Source organism: Mauremys mutica, chromosome 4 (assembly GCF_020497125.1).
Source record: "Mauremys mutica isolate MM-2020 ecotype Southern chromosome 4, ASM2049712v1, whole genome shotgun sequence".
In the NCBI taxonomy this organism is placed as follows: domain Eukaryota; kingdom Metazoa; phylum Chordata; order Testudines; family Geoemydidae; genus Mauremys; species Mauremys mutica.
Genome location: NC_059075.1, coordinates 100,481,380 through 100,506,981, shown reverse-complemented (window position 1 = coordinate 100,506,981; position 25,602 = coordinate 100,481,380). Strand labels below are relative to the sequence as shown.

At 39.5% G+C, this 25,602-nt stretch overlaps 1 protein-coding gene across 3 annotated transcripts in view; it reads right to left on the bottom strand.

Moving 5' to 3' along the window:
• The window catches only part of LMO1 (LIM domain only 1), a 75,656-nt gene extending 62,339 nt beyond the window's left edge, over positions 1-13,317 (bottom strand). Inside the window, exon 1 of one of the 3 annotated variants that reach the window (XM_045016220.1) lies at positions 12,676-13,317. In XM_045016220.1, coding sequence (XP_044872155.1) covers positions 12,676-12,697 — 22 coding nt within the window. In that variant the 5' untranslated portion in view covers positions 12,698-13,317. Of the gene's footprint in view, positions 1-5,785; positions 5,820-5,842; positions 6,421-12,675 lie in introns of those variants that run through there. The other 2 variants (XM_045016219.1, XM_045016221.1) reach the window with 2 other exon arrangements.
• Between the last annotated feature and the right edge of the window lie 12,285 nt (positions 13,318-25,602).

The window sequence follows — 25,602 nt, the reverse complement described above, 5'->3', positions numbered from 1 at the left end:
TTACTTCTGATGAAAGCCTAATGTCGTTATAAGCTTAATTATTTGACTTAGGTTAAACAAAAAACTTTCAATAGGAAACAGACATTTACAAACAATGAAATGTGTTTCTAAAGGTGAACTCTGAAAACCTAAAAAAGCCTCCCAAGTGGAATCAATTAATCCTCCAACCATGATAACTTCTTAACCATTTAAAAACAGATATTTCAGACTGTGCTGTGACCCTTTATCACCAGATCTAATGGATTACTTTATTAAAAATGCACTGCTCGTACAAGGACTTTTTTTTTTGGTGAAGATTCTATACTTTGATGACTCTCAAGAGATGCTACAGCAAACAGATAAAATACACAGCTTTCATGAATATCACATGAAAATTGAACACCAACCCACAGGCAGCACAACAGATTTTAATCTTATTAACTGTTGAGCAGCCTTCTTATTGCATTTAAATCCAAAATTAAACCTAAATAATTTCCATGATTCGGTCTCTTCTTTTATCCCTCCCTCCCAAACCCACCTCCAAAAGTTGAAAAAAAAAAGTGTTTCCTAATTGTTTTAAACACGTAATATGCCTAGAAGACAACTGCAACATAGCAGCAGCACCTCGGAACTTAAACATTGAAGCTTTAAAGAGGAGTCCAGCCTCAATACCATATCCCTGCAGACTACAAAATTACCTTGATTGTACAACACAGGAGTGTGTGTATATATATATCTCCATAAAATACAACTCACTGCTATTAGAAATGTTAACTTCTCCATTTCTTTTCAGGATGGGCAAAACCAGTTTCATTAAACTAAGAACTCATCTAAATGTTCAGCCTAACCCTTTCAGCAATACTGAAGAGATAGGGATAATATTTGAGAGTCATCTTTTCAGTCAAGTGCCCCAAGAATGACTGTTCTAAATGTGCAATCCCACAAGATTTGAAGCAGCTAAGCTTTAGGGCAGGGATTCTTAACCTTTTCTTTCTGAGCCCCCACTTCCAGCTATACCACCAATTTCACACTTCCTGTACCAGGTACAATCTCAAACATTTCCCTTTTGTGACTCTAAACAGAATCCACAGCAATTACGCTTATGCAGTAGGTTGCATGATTGGCCCCAACTATATACATTTCCTTAATCGGTTGGGTTATATAACCAGTTCTCAGCAACAGAAGTTTTTCATTCTTTGAATAAGGTGACTTCTAGGAGGACGTGCAGGAAGCCTGACAGGTCTTGGAGAAGCTTCTCAGCAAAAGCAGAGGGAAAAAAAACAGCTTTCAGAATAAAATAGTTTTCCTGATTTCTAATAAAGTTCCATATTCAGTATTAGAAGAAAATGACTCTCTGCCCTTGCCAGGTGTCATCTATTTTCCCCATTACTCCTCGCTTCGCTCTGCAGCACATGTCTGATCAATTTGCCATTTCCTTTTTTAAAATCAGCAACGTATAGGTGGTCTTGGAAAGATTATATTTTTACTGGTAAATGTTGATTTCACCATACAAACAAATACCACTGAAAAATATTTCCATTGATAAAACCCTAAGTTGACAGATAGGTAAAGTAAGAAAAATGAACTCAGTACGATTTCAAGATATTTGTATGTTTTGACATGTGCTGTTGACAATTTGTGTTTTAATGTTTATAAAATTTTAACTTTTTTGAAATCAGTGTCTGCTGCCATTCAGTAATTGCTGTATGACTGACACCCCCCATAATTTTGTAGAACTGAAAATTTAAAAATAAACTAAAAAATGTTTACAAACATCTATAATATCTGTTGATTTAAAAAAAATCTCACACACACACAACCCCGCCCCAAATTCTGACAAACAGCCACTGGATATTTTTTCTTCCAGAGGTAGCACTATTTCACGTTTAGGCTTGTGTTCATTCTATAACTACCTTATTAGAAGTCTATAATGATCTTGTAAGTGGTTCTATACATTGAGTAAAATGGCACATCTTGATCTTGCTAGATTTGCATGCGGCATCTAACATTCATTTATAAGACGAATGCATGGGCCCCGATCTCATGGCTGGAGTCATCTCTCACTGATCATTCTTGTCATTGGGTTTGTGGTTGGAAGAAGGGAAAAAATATCTTTGTTCTCCTGACTTACCATGACACAGGATTCTGTTTGGACCCATCGCTTTTATTCACACTTTATAACCACCTAGCAATCAACATTGATGGTATTTAATCCATCTTTATCTAGATCTGGTCCTTCTTCCTTTTTCTCCAAGTGGCTTTGCCTTCATTTACCATGTTGTGTAAGTGATACTTTTAAGTGGATAAGTGAGAACTTCCTGCTATTAAATATAGATGAGAGAAATGCTGTTTTGTGGCCCTATTTCATGGAGTCCTGTATTTTAAGGTTAAGTCTCCCCATATTACTCCTTCCCCCACAGCCCGATGCATGCTGTTTGATTATTACCTGCTGTTTCAACTCACATCAAATCAGTTAATACAAATCCATTTGCTAAACAACCTTTCAGAAATGCATGGATTAACTGCATAGAAGACTGCAGCCCTGGAGCGTACACTGGTTCTCTCCAAGTTAAATTATTCCAACCATCTTCCAATCCGCTTGTTTTTTTTTTCCTGGTGCCTCAATATTACCTCCTTTTTCAGAAGTCTCCATTGTTTACCACTAGAGCAGCTGATCTCGTTTCAGATTCTCCAATATTCATTGCCCTAAATACTTCATACTGATGTGCAGCTTCTTTTTGCAAGCTCACACCCACGTCCGTCCTTGGTACCCATATTTTGGGGTCACCCTCTAAATATCAAGTCTTCATCCAAGACGCCCATAACATTTGCTGGAACTCTCCCACCTGGTATTCATATTACTTATTCTTTTGCCACATTTAATTGATTCAGGTTCTATTTTTAACTCGCAAGATCCATGTTTGTATGCACTGTTGGCTGTACCAGCTTTGGGATATAAAACACATTCTGATCAGTGCCTTCGTACATGTGAAGAGGGCAGTAACAAGTTGTTCAATAAGCTGGGTCTAAGACACTGAGTAGTTAACAGCACAATTTAGGTGGGAAAAAAAGTTGCATTTTTTGTAATAAAAGAATTATGATTTCTGTTAGTGTGCTTCATGCCATACATACTACTAGCTAGGCTGCACTTCACTGTTAGCAAAGATTACAGCTGGAATAAGCAGCAGTATTTTCCTAATTGCTATTACAAACACTGAATTTTTGTTTTGCTTTGAGTGTTATTCGCGCATTACACTTGAAAATGTGATCTCTACATGATGCATTTTTGCTTTTACACAGGTAACAGCACTTCCTCAAACTGAAGAATTTAATTTTGGCTGTTCTGCTCTGTTCATATTGTTCCATCATCACAGATTATAATTCTGAGTGCAAGCATGAACTGCAAAGGAGGATTTTAAAATGTGGTAGAAACGGTTTTTGTTTAAAAAAAAGCAGTACACAACTTGTGGCCCAATAGGAAATAAGGTCAGCCAGCCAAATATGTCTTATTCAGAGGAAGATTACAGAGTAGCCTTATGCTTCTAATAAAATAAACTCACTAGATTCAACTTACACAGCCAAAAAAGCAACAGAACACCTTTGAGAGCTGAGCTGCTTCAGAGCCTTTGAAATCCAGAGACCTTCATTTGTTTTTTCAGCATAAGCAATATGCAACCACTTAATACTTCTTTTAGCCACCGTAGAGTCATCTGCAAAGTTGCTGGAGAAGATTTGTAACAGATGCTTTTATCTACTTCATTTTCTAAGCTCTAATAAGTCGACAAGGAAACCAGTCAGACAACTCAATAGAAATCGAAATTTCTATCTTCTAGGTCAGGTTATTTGGAAATTTCAGGAAGCCAAATTGACTGCTACCGTATTGGTAAAACTGGTTATGCATTCCAGACATGAAATCTGTAAATAAGACACCATGACTGTCAATTCAGAGTTAACACTTTATGAATTTCATAGAACTGAGGAGAATGGCAATAAGAGGTTTTTTTTAATTTTTTTTTAAATAAAGAGGAAAAGTCTTGGTGGGAAAAAAAAATCCATCCAAATTTTATTCACCACAACCTGCAGGTCAATCCAAGGTTAGGCAATGTACTTGTGTTCCACTCCATAAAACTAGACTAAGGTTCTCTGAACTTGCAAATAAGTTAGAGCGCACTGATCGTGTAAAATATATTATATCTACTGATGATGGTCCTCCAGATACCTGAAAAAAGTCCACTATAAGCAAAGCTACAGGTCTGATATAATATCTGAGCAGAATTCTTATGGTTATTTTAATGTTGGAAAACCTCAATGTAGCAATTATGAAACCTACTGGTTAGAAACCACCAGATGTGGGTTACTTTTTAATACTAAGGCTCTTCCTATTCCAAATATTTCCCACTACACAAAATCCATTTCAATACTAGAAGAAAGCATAGGAGGAAATCCTCCCCTTTCAACCTGGTATTTGAATTACTTAGTTTTAAGTACTATTAGTGTTATGTGATTAGCATCAATTTTGACAGGGGAAAACAATTCCTCTTTTTGTCAAGAACTGAGACACATCTAATAGCAATATTGCTATTACTGGGTGTCAAAACGTTTAAATTCACAGGGTTCCAGGCATACTAAACATCCTTCCAAATTTTCTCCAGTCTGTAAACCCATGGAAATTCAGTACCTTCATTCTGCCTCCAAATGACACCAGTGTCTAACTTTTCAGCTGTTAGATCTTTTCACATGCATGGATATGCTAAAGGCTACCAGAATCCATACTATCCAGCAGCATATACTGGCAGACACAACGCAATGAAGTTAGAAAATGAATATAAAAGAACGAGTGTTCACACCTATCTAAAGGTCAGAATAGCCTTCTTTTAAAGAAAATGGCAATTCCCAATATTTAGCTTTGCCATTAACATTATGGTAGCACCCTCAAAATGTTTGTCACACAGGTCACAAAGCAATGTTTGTTTTCTCATCAGAAAACTTGTGGTCAAACTTACCATATTCATCCTAGAAACTACCAGTGACAGAGCAGTTAAGTTGCTTGCCCAAGGGCAAATGGCATTCACATGAGGAAGACACAGGTTCCCTGACTCCTAGTCTCATGCTCTAACTACTAGATAACAGGGCCTCAGCGTAATCTTTGACTCTTCCCTAGATTGCTTCACTGCTCCTTCCTTCATAAGGACAGCTAGCTTTAAAAATAATGGAAGCACACGCCAGCACCCAAACTTACAAACAGTCACTCTCTCCTTCAGCTTCATTCATTAAGTTACCTTCCTACAGTAGCACCACCTCTCCCATTTAGAGAATAAATTCTCACAATAAACCAATGATTCTTTGCCAGAGCAGTTTAGCAGGCCTATTAGCTTATTGTCATTATGTTTATAGCTATAAAGAAGAGCAGTAAGTAATATATATATATATATATATATATATAAATAATTAAACATGTAAATTAAAAAAAGATGTGGGAAAGGAAGCATCAAAATTAGATGCAAAAATAAAAGCTACTAAAATAAACAAGCTAAGATGGGTAAAATAGAGTCATGTTGTCATTTGCTGGGAAGAAAAATCCAAATGAATAAAAAAAATAAACTGTTTCTGCCACATGTCCTTCAGCAAACAGAGCCTGAAGTAAACACTTGTGGGCTAGCTGACTTGTCAGCAAAGCCTGGGGAAAACTAAGATAAAAAGCGAATTTCCCCTGTTACTGGCACAGGGGGGAAAAAAATAATCAAAGGGTGAAGGCAGAACACCCAAACATGCACACTATACATGTGTGTCAGAGCCATTTACTTACATGTAACCCCGTACGGCATACACTGTGTACACGCTTAAGGAATCTTAGCCCACCTACCGTCCTCCTTGTCCAGCACCATCATCTCAGGGATCAAGAGGAGTCCGGGTGCAGATGCTGTGTCTCCAGCAGCCTTCACTCAGGGAAGAAGAGAACTAGTCTCTGGGATCACAGATGAGCCACAGCACAGCTGATCGTCCTTTAGCAGCCAGTGAGCTCTAATTACCCAGTTGTCCAGCTTTTAACCTAGATTGCACTCAGTTAGAATTACATTCAGAAATGAAGCACTTTGCAGATACAAAAGCAGTCTCACCTACTTTTGTACCTCAGAATTGCAAGGAACTAAAACTGCAATTTAGAAAAAAAAGGGGGATCGGAGCTGTTTCTTTGGTTCTCACCTTCTAAATGGCTCAATTTGCACAGTATAATCTGTGTTAATGTAATTGCATTTGATAGCTCATAACCCTGGCTGTTGCAACTACACAGCTTTCAACCCTTACAAAGTGTTTTCCCTTGGATTTAAGATTAATCTAAATCTCAAATTATATTCAGAGAGAGGGGAATATATCTAAGACCGGCTACTGCTGCCTCTGTCTCTCAATTGGTGCGCTTTGCCCACTTGCTCCTGAATAAACGCACGCATTTCCCAGGGACCCCCTCTTACTCTTCTGACAGGATTTAATGGTGAATTTCAGCCTTTCTAGCTCAGCAGCACCACCTGCAGTCCAGTATCTGTACATTTAGTTTTACTAGCTACCGAGTATCTTTAGTGTTTCAAACATTACTAACTTTGCCTCTTTTTCATGCTGTTCGTTATCACCGATCAATTTTCACACACAACATACTCTTTCAATATTTATATTTACGTACTGCATCTTATACAACTGTGTTTTACTTTCGCCGATCTCTAGATAGAGATCTGTCTCCAAAGCATTCCCTCCCCCCTTCCCTGCTTTGCTCATTTAAAACTTGAAGTGTCATTTGAAACTGTCCTGTAGCTTCTAATGGGTTAGGGACTCTCCCTTTCCCTACTAAAACCTAAAATTCCCTGCATAGATTCTAAGATCATAGCCCTGCCACACTGGCTTCTTCCATTATTAACTCTATTTCGCAGATGTGTCACGGTTTAGAGCTTGATGTAACACTTCTCAAAGCTCATTTTGACCTTGTTTTTCCATGCACACTTAGGAAATTTCTAAAATACACTTTGTGAATTTCAGTACATCATGCAACATTTCAAATAGTACAACAATTTCTACAAATTGAGTGCAATATTAGTCCTTGCTCATTTGCTCAGAGACATCGTTGTTGCAGTTAATTCTACTAACACTGGAATATAAACCAACACGCTTGGGGAAGGGCAATCTTCCATCTTTCCTCACATGAGTAGGCCTTGCTCTCACAAGCAGCCCATTGTCTTCAATCGTGTCAATCAAGATTACAGGATGAGGTCCTTCAATACCAAGCGCGATCTACAATTTCAGGCATCGGGGTATTTTTAATCCCAGAAAACATTTTATTCTCATTTTAATGATATTTCTCCCTCCCCTTTACAACTGATACAATGGTACTCTTTTAAAAGATGATAGCAGGCTCAAGTTATATATCCTTAATACCTATTTTTAATTAGATTCCTTATCCTCAGCTCAAATGGCTTTTTCCTTCCCCCTTCATTTTGAATACTTAATCCTAACAGTCCTTGAACATATTTGATGTTAAATATATCATTTTGCATAGAATCATTTTCATCCAGTACTTAAAACTTCTATTCTTCTCCTTTTAATATAGTTTGCAAGGATTGAAATTGTATTTTAGGGTAAGAGTGCAACAGCTAAGTGATCATTTATTTTAGCTACTGTAAATTAAAAAGGAAGGGGACTGCAGGCCAAAGATGTGGTAACTAATGCTTGCTGGTGTTTGTTCAAAAATGTTTAACTAAGAGAAAAGTATGAATTTCTAATCTAGCATAGGTAAATACTGTAATATTTCCTCTAATATATTGCTAACCTTTATTAGAAAACATATTCCAGTGTTTTTGGATCACAACACCTTACTTCTGACACTTTTTTCCTACCCCAAAGCATCTATTTTGGGGCAATATTTTTTTCCATCTTTGTAAAGAGTATCTTTAAAGTAGCTATTTTGGTAATTACATGATGTTTAAGCTTCTTGTCTACATTAAATAGCTGCTATATGTATTACTGTTGCCCTTTTTTTGGTAAATATACCTACAGACTGATTATGTAGCTGTCAAAATATTATGCATTAACATGTAGCGCTGTACCAGTATCCATTTTATTCCTGCATTACTTCTACACATCCAATCACTTGGATTCCCTTTTGCAAACTAATAATTCTTGCATTAAACATTCCTCACACACTCACTCATTTCAGACACCAGTAAAAAAAATATATATACACATCTCCTGTAACCCTTAAAACACTTTACTAGTAATTTAACAGAATCAGCTACAATTAAGCCAATCATTGGAACTGGTCACGATATTTGAGATCCGCTTACTGATGGGTTCTTTTTAGCAGAAGTTCTGCTCTCCACTGTCAAAGCATTGGCAGTAATTATAGATTTGAGGAATATCTATAATAATCCTGAGCTATGTAATTATCGTATTGGACACTGGGCTGGTTTGTTTGTGCAAGTCAAAAAGAAAGAGACCTAGAGGGCCAAATTCAGCTGTGGCTAACACACCAGAATTGCACAGGTGCAAGTCTCTACAGATTTTGGCTCAGAATGATGTTCTTTAACTTCAGCTCTGAAGATTCATTTTGGGAAAACACTTGGATAAGTTTTCATTTTTAAATATTTCCTAGTATTACATTGTGTTCTATCAGTTGGGTTATATTGTGTCACTTCAAACATATGAACCGATGCTACTTTACAGACATAACTTGACATAGTGCCGCAATACCTCAAGTCAGGAACCTGACTATTTTTGTACTCTCCCCCTTTACCCACAATGATATTTGCAGAGCCCTTACGAAAGTAGTATTGTTTTTCTGTTGCCCATATTGACACCAAGAAGTGTTTGCGTCAAGGCAGCTTTCCACTTACTAGGCAGCAAACTGATTATTAGACCCTGTGTGATGGTGACGGTGTCACCCTAAGGCTTGCATACTCCCCTGAAGCCTTCATTGCAACACGTACCCTGAGGCTAGGAGAGCAATCTCCTCCAAAACAACAATACGGCTGGACAACTAGCTCTCAGGGATGCAACTTCTACCTAAGAGGATGTGAGCTTTCTGCAATGCCCCAAGACTGCTGGAGGAATGTGGAACTTAAACAATTCCTGATTTCAGCAGCATTCATTAAACTTTCACAGTGCCTTCTTATGCAGAACAGCTAGCTTTTTAAGATTAAAAATGACCCTACAAAAAAACAAAAAAGTGAATTGGGTATCTGTGATCTGCAACTTTGTTTTTCAACCTTCTAAAAATCCTAAACAAAACAAAAACAAAAAACAGACCTGTCCCCAGAAAGAGACCTGCTTGCATTAATAGAACAGACCCATTTTCACTAACAAGGTCTTTTAAGACAAGCAACTGGTATAGCTAGTGATAGCCTCCATTTTAGTCCATTTATAACCTGTGCAGATCCAGGATCCTTTTTAACATTCACACCGGATCAGGCAACTGGAGCTCCATCCAAGTCAGGCAGAAAGAGAAAGGAAAGCATAAAATAACCTCCTCATAAAATAGTTTCTTCTCTTAATCTCGCCTTCTGTCCCTAATTCCTCTGACACTTAACAGGCATAATTTCTCCTCTAGCATAACTACACTATCAACAGTTTTGAAGATTCACAGACATTACTACAGTTTGTTACTCTGATCTCCACATAAGGGGTTTCTTACTATTCTTCTTTTTAAGTACATCTCATTCTAATTTCCTCCTTACCTTCACCACCATCCCCATTATTTCCTTTTATATCGCCGTTCACGAGAGCTCCTGGAATGAGGGCTGTTGAGAACTGTCTGGATAATCAATGGTTCTAGTTTCACTTCCTTACACCATCATCATTCCAGCCCTGAGCTCCTTATGTTTAACGAGTCTGTCTGCAATACTTGAAAGAACCCAAATACCCCCATTAGCAAACCCTCTTTAGATCTCAGTCTTTCCTCACAGCTCACCTGCTTCCCTTACTTCAGCAGCAGAGGCAGCATCCTGCTGTTAACCCGTCAATCAGATTTAAACAGATATGGGTTGGCAGGCACCCTTTGGCAAAAAGTTAAGGGAGATTAAGACGTTGCGTAGTTTATTATTATTACTGGAGGACTTTCATGCTGAAAGTAAAAAGGCAATCTTTTTCCCTCTAGTCAAACAAAATTTGCACTGTAACAACTTAAGTTTCAGGGATCGCCCATTGTAGCTTACCCACAAAAATGAACTCAGATGGAACTACAAACCCTATCGCACATGAGCACTACCAGAAAAGAATTAACCTTGCTTAACTGTACTGACTATTAGTTAGCCCCATGTATCATTTAGATGAAGTTCTCTCCCCTTTACTCCCCCCCCCCAGACACTTTTGACTTTTATACACCCCATTACTAACACTGCATTAGTTTACTTCAGAGGACTCTGTCAAACTAGAATACTATAAAGGCCTCTAAGTCCGCAATTTAATTTGGCATTCAGCTCCCTCCCCACACACCCTTCTGAGCCCCAGTGTGCATTTAACCTTCTAGCTGTTAGAGATTCGACCCCCTCCCACACAGGTGGAGCACACAAGCAGGCATATGATTTTTCCTCATTCCTCAACTGATTCCATTAAGGTGTGTGTCAAGCAGGCTCTCACCTTGCAGGGGCAGATACTCCAAGATTGAGAGGGAAAGGACACTTCCCGCTGTCTCTTTTATTCTGGTAGTCACCTTTCCAAATTAAACCCCCCATCCACCAGGGGAGAGAATTTTATGGTAATTTATACAGGCACATAACATATAGCATTCACTGCAACACTACCAAAGTGAGGCTTTGCAGTTTGCAATGTAACTGAAGCTGGTATGATGATGACAAGCTAATGCCACCTGACCTCATGGCCAGTGACACAGTTATATGCACCAAGATGTCATGCAGTTCTGAACTGGCAACAGGACTTTGATCCAACAGCATATTCCCTCATCTGTGTCCTCAAACGACAGTTATCTCTGTAACACTCCTATTCCCGTACAGAATATTACTGGCATAGTTTGGCAGGAGATGAAAGGGTGGGAAAATGGTATCAGCAGATGAAGGAGATCAATTAAAAATATCAGTGTTGTGTTACCGCAATTTTCCCCAATAAGGATTAGGAGGAAAGGACCATTTTCTGAGCTGCACAGACTTCTTTCCCCGGGCTTTGCCTATGCCGATGAAGAGGGTATAAGATTACCCTTGCCTTGACCCAGTAGCCACCCATGTGCTCATCCCTAAGGCAGAGGCCACTATTTGAAAACACAGTTGTACAGAAAAAGGACAGCAAAATACTGCCAGAATCAGTGGTGTCTAGGCATATATACGTTCGTTTCTGACAGGCAATCATGCTGACAATGAAACAGTCTTTTCAATTATGGAGAAAATGACACTAGAATAGAATGATTGTAAAAGAATAAAAAAGTCAATATGATGAACTCTTATGGGGAACACTGGAAGAAGCAATCGCCATGCATAACAGCAGGTGATCATGCTTTCAGTACTCACTGGTGCTTTGTAAATAAGTTTCAAAGATTGGGGTGGGGGATTCAAATGCCTCAGTAGGATAAGCCTAGCAAGAGTTTGTAAGTGTGTTGCTACATCAAGCCTGTAAGGATTGTTTTTAGCTCAACAAAAACCATTACCACAGCACTCTGCAGCAAATAACTCTGGACTGCCAAATTTGACAGCTAAGACTGCAGACTAGTGGATGACAGAGGTCCGAGTTATCCTCTCCATTCACCCGGGCCCCAAATTACAAAAACCACTTCCAACAGCACCTTATTTCTCGCTGTCTATGCTTCGTCAGGATGCAGGAGGCTATTTTGGAGAGTTACCACCAGTCTTTTTCTTTTCTCCTCAGCAGTTCTTAATACTTTACACGCCAGAATTAATTTCCCTTTAAATTAGCTTACATAGCCTGTAAATCCTGCCTCCAACCCTGCCTCCCTCCCAGCTCCCAAGTGAATCCAAATGAATTTCTAGCAAGTCTTGACAATAAGCACATGGTTGATCTAAACTTGCATGCAGTCAGCTCTCTCATTTCCACATACACACACCCCCTTTCCTTCCCAGCCTCATTTAAAAAGTAAATCCTTCTCCACAATAAGCCAAGGCGCCCTTTGTGAAGCAGTTTAGCAAAGCTGTGAGCTCTTAGTCATTAATAGCAGGTTTAGAGCCATAAAGGGGGAGGGAGCTGGGGAGGGGAGGGAGGTGCATGAGGGTGGAATAGGCAAGAGGGTAAACACGACAATAGGAGATAACAGACAGTGGACATGCTGGGAGAATAGAAAATACTAAAACTAATGGATTTAAAGAGGCAGGAAACCTAATCCAGGCCCGAAAGATCTAGTGAAGAGAACATTCCGTTTGCTAATGAGAGCAAAAAATAACGTGAGTGGGGAAGAAATCGGTTCTTATTAAAGGAGAGCTGGGGAAGTAAATATCCGACGAATCCGATGGAGTTTAGCGAGGCAGTCATCCAAGCCCTCCCTTAGACACCCCTCCATACACACACACGAGCCAGCATGCTCCGATTTGTACAGTAACGGTGACATGCACTTGCAGAAATGCCCCTGCTCCACACACACACACACAGCAGCTGCCTCCCTCCTCCTCCTGCAGCTCGCGCTGCCTATCCGGCCGCAGCCACGGGAGAGGACAGGCGCCGGGCGAGCGCGCTCTGGCGTGATCTCGGCTTCCTACCTACCGTCCTCCTTGTCCAGCACCATTGTCCCGGGGGGCGCGGGCAGCAGCTGCGTCCGCCGCTCCGTCTCTGGCGTCCTCTCTCCCTCCAGCCGCCGCCTCTGCTCCTTCGCTCCAGGGAGGGGAAAGGGACGGAGGACCGGAGAGTGTTTGCAAAGCGCTGCCGAGCGAAAAATGCACCCGGATCGTCCTCCCTGTTTTTCTCCCCCCCAGCTAGCTACAGTTGCACGACTTTTAACCTAGATTGCACCGAGCTAGAATTACATGCAGCAGCAGCACTGAAGAGCTTTGCTAGTGCAAAAGCAATCTCCCCCCTCCAACTCAAATGCCAGTTCAGAAATAAATAATAATAATTTTAAAAGGGTAAGAAAGGCAAAATCGAGGGCCGGTTCTCCAGCGCCTTCCCAGCGAGCACAGTCAAAAATTTTGTTTTAATGTAATTGCAGGTGATAGCTCATAACCCCCCTCTTTTGCTGTCGCTACTGCAGAGCTTTCCAGGCTTCCAAAGTGCTTTTCTCTTTATTTCACTCTAAATCTAAAATTATATTCAGAGGTAGGGGGAGGAAAAATGCGAACCTATCGCTGAACGCAAAAGCACTTGCTGCCTGCCTGCCTGCTTCTCTCTCTCCTCTCAATTTATGTGCTTTGCACTCTCTTGCTGCTGAATAAATGCACACATTTCCCAGGGACCCTCAGATTCCCCTGTTAATTAAATCAATTCATTATGCTCAGATCTGATTAGCAGCCCCTTCCCCCCCTCTTTGAATCAATTATTCAATACACAAACATAATTGCCTGTGCCAGAGGTGTCTAAGTATTAGCTTATTTAACTCCAAGGACACTAATTACCCCTAGGGCAAGGGAACTTTTCTCATTAATTCTGACAAAGCACAGTTAAAAAGAGTGTGTGTGTATATGTGTGTGAGAGAGAAAATGCGGCAGTGTATAGCCAAGGAAAGGAGGCATTGCTTTAACACACGTGTTACTGTATAAATAAGCTCATTTTCTTTCTACCTCTTACATTACATTCTTCCCCACATCTCCCCCTTGCTAAACTTTTTTTGAAGTAAAGCGCAAGAACTGCATTGTAATGAATGTAGGTGGCATTGCTGGCTTGAAAAGTGTTTGCAGCTACACACAAAAAAGGTGTAAAGGGTTGATGTGGGGAGCACAACAGAATTTGCAAATAGTTTTGTTTACCAACGCAGAAAACGGTGTGGCAGTCAGTGTTCTGTATTTTAAAAAGCTATGAAAGGAATAGTCCTATGAAAGCAGCAGATAAGATGGCACAATATGGCATGTACTGGTAACAGTTCTGAATTGTTTACAATCTGAATTAATATCAATGCCACTATTAATGTACTTGCTTCCGACGCTTACCATAATGGACTTGATTTCCATTAGCTGAAACTGGAACGCCGAAAGAGACTAGGCAGGACTAATACAAACTGAAATCAACAATCATTACACTACCCATTAGAGACACAGGCGTTGTGGCTTGCAGGTTACCCAAATTTTAATTCCATGTGAACTTCCATTAAAAAAAGTATTAATTGATTCCCCCCAAATCGGCTTTTACGTTCTAAAGATTCCTATTGTTAGTGTCCTCAATTTGCACAGGAGCATTGAAGATTTTCTTTTTGTTTCTTCAGGCAATGCCTGAGCTGATCCAGTACTCTATTTGCCTATCTACACCTATCAGGAAACTAATATTAGTTCTGCTCATATACTAGGTTTTATTTAATTTTTTCCCAGTCTTGCCTTTTTAAAAAAAACTTTTGTTGGTTTCTATTGGTGGGACACGGACAATTTTTGGCATATCTGGAATGCCAAAAGATCTGTCTCCTGGGATTTCCTCCCATTTCCCAATTGCACAGCATCACATTTACCCATGTGAGGACTGCCATGACTAAAGTCGCTCATTTGGCAATTCTAGGGCATTATCTTTAAAGCACACCTTGTACATATCAAATAAAGTCAAGGTGAAAAACTGGTAAGTTTGTTGCCAAGCAAGCTTAACTGAAGTGTACTCATTACTTGCAAGCATAAATACAACTTGGAACATAATGTTGTGTTCCATTAGTGCAATACATTTTTCTATGAGCATAATGATAAAAAAGCCTACAGCTTTGTAACACAACAAACCCTGCTAATTTTCTGGTCTTTAATTTCCAGTGTATGGCATATACTGCACCCACAGGAACTTGACCTGTCTAACTCAATGAATCTTTTCGGAAAGAACACAGCACAGCTCAAGAAATCCCAAACCTGGAGAAACCTATAGCATTCACACACATCTAAAATATGTTAAATTTTAAGGCCCCAATTGTGCTTTCACTGTAATCAATAGGAGTTTTCGCTGCAATGGCAGAAGAATCAAGACCTTAGTATGCAGCAATTCCATTTTATTCTGAGCTTGTTATGGAGGTGCTAGAGTTTTGTCTAAGGATGCTCTTAACAAAGAGGCATTTGTTTGGATACGCTAAGCTGAAGGACACTATGGAGGATGCAAAGGGAGAAGCGGCGAAAAACTGAGTAAAGGGTCTAAACTGTGAAATGAATATTGATTTTGGTATCGCCTCTCTAGAAGTGATGTTCACAGTTGAATTCAGAAAGATTGTGGTCACTGGGGATGAGAAAGAGAAGAAGAGGCAACAGACAAATTGAAATGGGGTCACACAACCAAAGCCAAACTACTATAAAACATAAACCATTAAATAATTCTCCATGCAAACATTTTACAGTTTAAATGTTATGCACTAATCCCTGCCTTTACATTTATGTGGGCTCTGAGGTGTGCAGGTTTAATAAAGATGGTAGGATTAACCCCTATGTAAAAGTCTTTTTACAATATAGTGGACCGTTGTCTGGTGTGCATGTTTTGGAATTAAATATATTCAGACAATCCATTCAGAAAAGGAAGCATTTGAATACTTATCTGAATCTCTGGAATCTAAAAATACTAAACTGAGAATGTCATGAGAATGGCCTTTCTTAAGAATTTTCCCATACGATCATTAATTATTATTAATGATTATTATTGCAGTAGCCCCAGTTTACCAGGTGCTATATAAATGCACAGTTAGAGAGAGTTCCTGTCCAAAGAATTTTCATTCTAAATAGATAGAACAGACAAAGAGTGGGAGGGGAAACATGCCCAGAGAAGTGCAAGTGACTTGCCTAAGGGCACACTACAGGTCAGTGGAAGAGCTGGGAATAGGAACCAGGTCTCCTGACTCTCAGTCCAGTGCTGTAGCACTAGACTGTATTGCCTGCTTGCTCAAAACAGGACTAGACATGGTTAAAATGCCATTCAAGGCTTTTGAGTATGCACTATTGTTAATATTATAGTAGCACCTAAAGGCCCCAGCTGGGATTGGGGCCCCATTGTGGTGCAGGCTACACAAAAACCACATGTAACAGTCCCTTCAGTGAAGAGCTTGCAGTGTAAACAGACAAAAGAGAGAAAAAGTGCGAGGGAGAAGAAGTACAGAAAGGAGCAGTGACTTGCCCAGGATCACGCACCAGCTGGGTGGTAAACCAGGAGTATAGCCCAGATTTCCTGAGTCCCAAATTGATTCCCTGTGTATTAGATCACACGTTGCCTTTTCTTTTTTGGTCTGGTCACAAGTAGGAGAAAATGAAATGCCTCATAAAAATGATGGAGAATAGTAGATGAAGATTTCCTGGAGGGTAAAGACAGAGAACTTGTGTTGTATCCCAGCCAGGGGTGAATTGGACTGAAAGACCTCCACAAGTTATTCTATGCTTGAATGAGGCGGGGATCCAGTGGAGGAAAAAAGTATACAATCATGCAATTAACCATCATATCATAATGCATACTCAAAGTGGCAGAATTAGGGTTTCAATAGCCATCTTCATTTTGGCATTGGCTAACGTTTGAGTGCCTGAGTTGGCAACATTACATGGTGGTGTTTTAACTTTTTTTTTAATTTAATTTCCTAAGTTTCAGATGCATAGGACAGACTCCTACCACTCTGAGTTAGATTTAACAGATTATTTCTGAAGCAGCATTGCTGAGTGAATGAGACTTGCATCTGCCATATTAGAGACCCAGGTTTTATTCCTAGCTATCTTAGGGCTTGTCTACACTTACAGCATTACAGTGGCACAGCTGTAGTGCTTACTGAAGACACTACCTGTGACAACGGGAGAGCTTCTCCCATCAGCGTAGGTACTCCTCCACCTCCCTGAGAACTGATAGCTATGTTGATGGGAGAAGCCCTGCTGTTGACATAACCCTGTCTACACCAAGAGTTCGGTCAGCTCAGGAGTGACGTAGTTATACCAACATAAGTTTGTAATGTAGACGAGGGCTTAGAAATGACCTTGTGCAACCTTTCAGTGACTATTTCTGTAAAATGGGGTATGTGTATGAAGCTTTCCTCGAAAACAGGGGCCACAAAGTTCACAAAATTAACACCAATCAGTAGTAGAGAGACTCACAGCAAAGTGCACCTTTTCCTACATCAAAGAATATTTAGTGAGTGTAAACAGGAGGGAACCACTTTGTCTGATTGTCTGGAGGTTCATGAGGACCTGGATGCATGTGAAATGCAAATGAAGTCTTCAGAAAATTAACAAGGAAACCTCACTAGTTCTACTCCACATGTGTAAAAGTTGCCTTCCCAGGGAGTTCTAACTCAGAAAAATCTAGATGGATTTTCATGGGGCCAGCAAAAGTAGTAGCTACTAGAACAGCTACAAAAACAGCCAAGAGGGTTTTGAATCTTGGTAAAATTAGCTATTTTTTCAGAAGCTGCTTCCTTGAATATAGTTGAATCATTTTAGATCAAAACTGGAAAATAATGACAATACCTACTCATGGCTGAGACCAAAAATATAAAAAAATCAACACAAATAGTTGAAGTTTTCCAAAGTTCTAAGCAATCAAAAATTGGGGGTTTTATGGAAAGTACTAAGCAATCCTGGGATGGTGGTTGCTACTACTACTCCTATTAAAGGAATATTTTACAGAATATTTTTGCATCCTTTTTTCCACAAATAAAAATATTAATCAAGGCCATTAACTTCAGAAGGGCTGCTTGAGGATGCAAGAATCCACCCATTTGGAGCCAATTACAGAATCAGGGCCTTCATTTCTTTCCTACCTCCATTCCTCTACTGTACCATGGTGGTTTTTGGGGAGGTCAGGTAGGGAATTGTTTTTTTGCTGTTTTGTATTCTTCAGTGTCTGGCTTCTTTTAGTTTAATTTTACTGTTTAATACCAGGGTTTTGAGGCTGTGCTCCGGCTCTGCTCCAGCTCCAGGCAAAAACCTGCAGCTCCACTGCTCCGGAGCTGCTCCGCGCTCCAGCGCCCTGTTTAGTACTTTAACATAAAAGGCTGTGTTTGTAGATATATTTATGCAGCTGAAATATACTTTCCAACTTAGGCCCTGATCTTGCAAACTCTTGTGCACGTAAGTCACTTTGCGCACGTGAACAGTCACAATGAATTCAGCATTAGGGCACAAGTGGCAGATCCTCAGTTGGGGCAGAGTGCCATAGCTCTTTGCAATATAAAACAGGCATTTTGTCCATGACACTACACTGTCCCAGATGGGGACAGGGTCCCACATGCACTGGCATTGATTACAACATACAGTAAGAACAGAATTTAAGGTGCTAAGTAGGGCTGGTAAAAATTTTTCCAACAAAACATTTTCCCATTAGAAAATACCTATTAATCAAAAGAGAAATGTTTTGCAGAAATGTGTCACTTTTAACAAAATTTCATTGAGACAAAATCAGAATGGAATGGTCCAATAAGATCAAAGAACATGTAGGATGGGACGTTTCCATTTCCATTTTCAAAGGTCTTTTCATTTCCTTTTTAAATAAAATTATATTTTTAATCAGAACTTTAAAAATATTTCTATATTATGAAATCAGAATTTATATTTTTAATCAGAACGAAATGTTTCAATTGACTTGAAATGTTTTTTTAATTTTTTTTTGTGAGAAATTTTGTGAGCGTTTTTTTTTATTTCATTGATTTGGAACAGAAAAAATATCAAAACTGCAGAATTTCTCATGAAATAGAAAATCTGGTTCCCACCCAGCAGCTCTAGAACTAAATTAGCTGCAAGACAATTCCTTTCATATTAGTGCCCACTTTGGAGTTTCTTCCACTTTCCTCTGAAGTATCTGGCTAATGTCAGGCTTGGCTGATGTAATATTGCAATTCTATGATCCTACATGGACAACTTTTTGTAGCTCTTACAATAATTGTTCAAGTTCATACAAAGTATGGCCCTGATCCAGGACAGCACTTAGGCTCACGCTTAAGTCCTACTGACGCATAGCACATGCGTATGTCCTGAATAGAAATGCTTTCTGAATCAGATCCAGATTTCTTTGCTTACACTAAGATCTACTGTACTTGAATGTCTATGCATTGTAAAAATTCTGTATGACTAGGTTTTGCTTCTTGAAATAAAAATTAAATATTTTTGTTGAATGCAGACTTTTTCTATTAAAATTATCTCTGTGTTAAAAATAGAGCATTCCCTCTGATACTGAGAGAATAAAAACTGAAGGATAACTCATAAAAGGACAGCCTCTAGAGAATGTGAGCTCTCTACCCTTGTAATATAAGGCTGACACTTTAGCCATTAGGCTACACAATCTATGGTGACCTTCTAGGGGAATTTACAGGTATTATATTAGTAACAGGATGCCTTGGCTGCTGTTCTCTGGGTAGCAGAGGACACAAAGTTACAAGGGAAAATAATTGTTTTAAAAATGAAGTAAGAGATCTAGAATTCAAAATCTGCTCCCTACTTTATAACCGTATCCATGTAATTTAGCATGAGGCAGGTTTTGCCTCCCATGCAGGTGTTTAGGGTCCCAGATACACTGGAATCCATATGGTTTCTCTGTGCTGGGGAAACAGGAAATCAAGAGGCTGTCCACCAGGGTGCATATAAACCACCCTGCACACTATCAATGGCTGGGCGTGGATATGGGGAGTAGGGTTGGATATAACACTGCACAGATTCATCCAACATCTCCTTCCCCCCAATAAAGTTGGGAAGAAAGGAGGTTCTAGGACCGCAGAGCCTGAGGCTGAAGTTAGTGGCTTCAGAGCAGGCTGGGAGTGGGATTTGGAGCTAAGCAAGGTTAGACTGGCCAGGTTGCTATGTTACAAACATGGAACATAGTTGACATGTCTCCTCTCCAGTGAAGATCTCCCTTCCCCTCCCCTCCACTCAAAACCTCTTTGTAGTTAGTCAATTACCCCACCCGCTTCTTTGCCTGTCTAGTATATTTTTATTTTGACTGTCATGTCACAATTAAAATTTGTCCCCAGTCAAGGAAAAGTACAGGCCATTCAACTAATTAGATATTTTTAAACATCCCAAGCTCTCTGAGCAAGTCCAACCACTGGGGCATCTTCAGATGAAAGAAAGTGAGGAGCTGCTACATTTTAGTTACATTTCACCCTTAGTTGGGCAACTACTGAAATTGCTTTAACACCTCAGGCAAGAGTGATCAGGCCTAGTACTGCCAGCCTCAAATGTTCAACAGTCACAAATCTAGATGAGAATCATGAGCTTGGCTTGAAAATCATGAGATTTTAATAAGTAATCCATTTGGATTCTTTTTATTTGTGTTCTAGTTTTTGAACTTTTACGGTTTATGTTTTTAAGCTTTTTTCTGAAATCATGAGAGCTAGACATTTGTTTTTAATGACAGCTGGGATTCTTCATTAATACTATGCCTGTAAGAACTGGAGCTTGGAGGAAAACACCAAATATCACAAGACTCACAATAAAACTGGAAGAGTTAGCAACACTGCAGGCTTGTACTAAACAAAACAAACCCACCAATAGAATTGTATGGTCACAGTGGCGGCTCAGACTGGCCCAGTACACAGCGATACGGGTGTTCTCATTCTCCAGCATCACAGCTTTCATTTTTTAAAAGTCAATCTTTCACTGTTAAGGTTGAAAGAAAACCTCAAACCTGTGAGCTGAGAAACTGCACGCAGAGAAATGTCTGTATGAGTGCAGAGAGCCTGATGGGAGGGATGGTCAAAAATTTTCGTTCAGCACTTTTTTTTTCCAATGGAAAATTGATTTTTCTGTGAAAAGTTTTGTTTAATTGAAAGTATCAACCTTCCTAGTTTTTTTTAAATGTATAGGAAAACAGAAAATGTTTCAGCTGAAAACTGAATATTTTAATTTTTGTTGGAATTCTTTGGCTTTTTTCCCCTCACAAAAAATTTAAATCATCCGCTGAAAATTTTCAGTGAGAATATCACCAAATTTTCTGATCAGCTCTACAGAAGCTCTAAGAAGCATAATCTGTCCCAGTCATCTCAGTGAGGTGTTAGCTGAGATGCTCAGTGATGACTCCTTAAATCGGAAAGGAAAAGGAGCATCACAAATGTGACCTCTCATGTTGGTGCCACAAGGGTTGGCGTTTGGGAGATACCACCACTTTCTCCTTCACTTCCTATCTGTCAAGAAGGAACCAAACTCCAGGAGCCTAACAGAGCCCATTACCACATTCAATCACCACTTACGGGGAGCCGAGGTCAAAGATCTCAGAAAGCATGGGATGTCGTATTTTGAATGTCTGCACCATCTACTGTTAACAGCATCTCATTCTGATAACTCACATGAGTGAAGCTTGGAAGATTCCTGTTTTTCTTAAGATGATGCTTGTTAATAATAGTACTCCACAGAGGTATGTGCCATCAAGTGAGCTTTTTCTAACCTGGCTTGAGTCACTACCATGATTCTCAATTAAGTGTATGGAATTAAATATTTAAGTTTGATTTATGAAAAAATTAGCTGGAAGAAACTGACCCTTTTCCAATTTAACTCTACTTTAGGGAAGGAAAAAGGGGGTCAAAATAGCCAAGAATACCCAAGATTACCTCATGTGTCCCATATATTCCCATACATTCCACCAGAGAGAAGTTCAGATGTGAAGTTGCTGACATAATATTATAGCAAATACATATGTTAGTATAAGCACACATTCATCAAGGAATAATACATCATTCCAAACAAAGGATAAAGGTTTTATCCATAGTACATACCACGGATGCATCGACCCTGCCCAACATATCAACTGTCCCAATTCCCACTCCCTTTTCTCCATCGAAAGGGTTTCAGCCATATATTACCCATCCTAGCACACACCTTCCCTAACAAGCTCCCATCAAGCAGAAGCAGAAATATTTAGATATGCTTCCCCAATCTCATGCTGTCCCTCCCAACTAAATTGAAACCAGAAGAATATTCTGTAGGTCCCAGTTCAAAACACTGGCCCAGATTCTAAACTGCATCCACGCTGAGCATGATGCAACTCAGGAGACCAGGTGGCTTTATGTTGCCCTTTGTGGCCTTCGAGATTCTGGTGGATGCCCGCTCTAATTTACAACCCCCAGAGTCTGCTCTGGTTTACATCTGTCTCCAATGAGGTGTTGTAGCAGCACAGAATAGCTGTAATACACTCTATGGCCACACCCCTTCACTGGGGCTGCACCAGGCCACTGTGTTCCACTGGCCTTGTACTACCCAGGGAACCCACTAAATCAGCCGGAAATCCAGCTGGCCAATTTGTCCCCTACTCACTCTGCTGGTGTACAAGGGCAGCACTTAACCTAGAATTGTGGCTACCAGGTCCCTCCAGTTTCAGCTCAATAGACACAAACCAGAGAGACTAACCATGCTCACTCTACTCAATGGTATCTTTGACATCAAGGCATGTTACATGCTTCACTTAGTGAACAGGGGGCAACATTTTACCAGATTAGTAACATTGGCTGCGACTGAAAAATAGCTGGTGAAATGCAAAATGGTTCAACTCACACTTATTCTACACCCAGATAATTTACACTTTAGTATCTAGCCTTGGTTTCAGAGAACAGGCACGTCATCACTGTGTCCATAGCAGAGTGGATTGTAACTCCCCCTCCTCTCATGAATAGTTCCACTTTTCTATATGAACAATCACAAAGCCATCCATGTTGCTTCTGTTCTTTTTGGTACCATCCATTGAAAAGAGCTGACAATGTCATGTTTCAGAGCCAGTTTGGAGTGAGGGTAGTGAGGTAGATAAGCAGGGCAGTCAGGCACCATACTGCCATGCCACTGGGGCTATTTTTTTGTTTGTATTTTTGCTTGGATGCTCTGTGCTGGGGTGACAAAAACATTTCCCACCCTGGCTGGCAAGATGCCTAAGGCCATTCCTTCACAGTATCGAGAAAGTATTCCTAGGATCGTAGAAACATGAGAGATGTAAAGACTTAGAAGACCACTAAATCCATCTCTGTGGAAATCAGTGATGGAGACATTGACTGAACTGAACAGTAATCAGACCACGCCAGTCTAACCAGCTATATTCTTCTGGTCCATCAGCGAATGGTCAAGGTATGGTCAAGGTATGCAAGGTATGCCCTAAGACAAGAAAATAGCTTTGAATAAGATTCTTGGGCCTGCCACAGTTTCTTCAAGAAGGTGAAAAACTTGCTCATCCTAGAGGCTCAGAATATTATAAAGGTAGCTAAAAAGTTCTAGCATATACCCATCAGAGCAGAGATGGCTGCCCTATTGACAAGGTGAAAGGCATTAGAGATTGGTAAATCTGAGAGTATTTGTGTTTTAGATGATCAGTGGTTCAGATCCAGCTCTCTTATCTGAGACCTTCTCCCTCTTTCACTCTTCAACCAAAATTCAGGGTTGGGGGAGTTTGGAAAATTATTCTGGCTCATTTCTGTCACCTCATCCTTCCACTTGTTTTCTAAATCAGTGAGGTCACTTCAGTCAATTCCCTTTTCTCATTATTTTGTGGTAATTAAGATCAATTTAGACACTTGTATTACTAGTTTCTAGCAGTCAGATCTCCAGAGTGAGTGGCAGGGCTCTCACTGAAGAAGACTATTATAGATAGAACATGATGAATCAGGTTATCCACCCAAACCCAGGCTGGGCATTCTTTAGAGTAAGGGGCCTCATTTGGTCAGGTTCTTAGATGAATGTTCCCAATCATTTTTTAATTTACATTTTTGTATAGCATTCAGAGGACACAGTGAGGATCATGGATAAAAAACGAAGCAATACATTAAATAAGTAAGCCTTTGGCTACACCCTTGGCACCTAGCATTGCAACCGTGGCGAAAAGTGACAACTGTGAAGTTACTGTCAAACACATCTTCCCCCTAACATGCTTTGGAGGTAGTCAGACCTGTAAGAAGAGCGTGAAGAGCAGAGTTTAGATAGCCTGGTAATGACTACATCTGTTTTAAATAGATTTTTTTTTTTTGGGCTAAGGCTACCATGCCAAGCATGGAGTCAAGTTATCACTGAAAAAGGTTGAGCTACAACTCTGATGTATTTTTCAACAGAGTGAACAGCCGAGCCTTTTTTAAAAAGCATAAACTAGTTAGAACACAGAACTTTAACTCATGCTGTTTGATGCTTTAAGTGTGGATTTACACTACAACACCCTTGCAAGTTATCTATAATGCCTCACATTGCTAGTATATCAAATTTGCATAAATACACTTCAAATATATATAGATCAATAGATATAAATGTGCCTTTAAAAGGTGAATATCATAAGTGCATTACACACAGAGCTCTTACACATCCTCTAATTAATTCAAATAATCACATTTTGCTTTATTAAATTAAACATTATATGCATAAAATATAGCTTACCATCAACTCTAAGCACTAAAACACTGCTAAGAGAGGACTGTTGCTGCCAAAAAGGCAGTAGGAGAGTGAAAGAACACTACTGAAATGTAGCTATAACCTCTATTGCCATGGAATGACTAATAATAATGTATATATTATTTTTTAAACAGTATTTTTGGATAACTTTCCCCTCTTTGTCTGGTACTCCAATTCCAGCCTGTAATACTGTAACTTTGCAAGCTAAGCACAAGGAACCAAAGTAGCAGTATAGACCAACACATATTTTTAATGGGATAATTCATTATTTCCTCCAGCAGCTCATTTATTGATCAATCCTCCCCTCCCCTCCATTTTATAGAAAGATGGGTTGAGGGAGAGAGGAACTTCCTGATAGTTCTATAGAATTCTTTCCAAATGAGAATCCAGTCACTAATCAAGAGTTCCTAAGAAGCAGTAAGGGTAGCTGTGTGATTTGGAGGAAATTTCTTAGGTCAGTCCCAGTTTAAAGCTTTTATATGCCTACAAAATCCAGGTGATGGTAAATTTAGCCCTGCTTGAAAGACAGTGATTAAAGTTTTTAAGAAGCACAAAGATTTTACACAGAGTGGTATCCTACCCAGGACCAATTAAATGTCATCTTAAATACTTAACTGAAGCATTTTTTATATACTAGGAATCAGTTAAGTGGAAGGTGTCAAATTTAACTTACATTTAAATTTTGTCATTAAGTTAATCTCAGGAGATTATACACCATATTTCAGGAATGATTTCAGAAAGCTTTCAGTACTACAGTCTCTGTTAAGTTTGCTTCAGGACCACTGCAGCAGCCTTGAAGGAAGAAAACACACAGGGGAAATTCTCCATCCCCAAGAGCAAATAAGCACAAATAATTACAAAAGTGTTGCAATTAGGTTCAAAATAATGAAGGTGGCATCACATGAAGGTGTCTCAGCTAAATAACTCACAACAAGAACATTAACAGAGTTTGTTCCATTTCCAAAAAAGAAAAAAAAACAATTTTTTGAAATCTGTGACAAGTTAATTTGTATCATGTCATAACATGATCCAATGAACTATGTGCCCTTTCTTCAACAAATGCTTTTCTCAAGCAAATACAATGCGGCATTTCAAACATTTTTGAGAGATAGAAAGAAGATAAATCTTCATGGGTTAGGCTATTGGACTGGGACTTTCAGGAGATCTGGGGCGTTATTCCTAGTTCTGCTACTACTTTTTTTTGTGACTTTGAGCA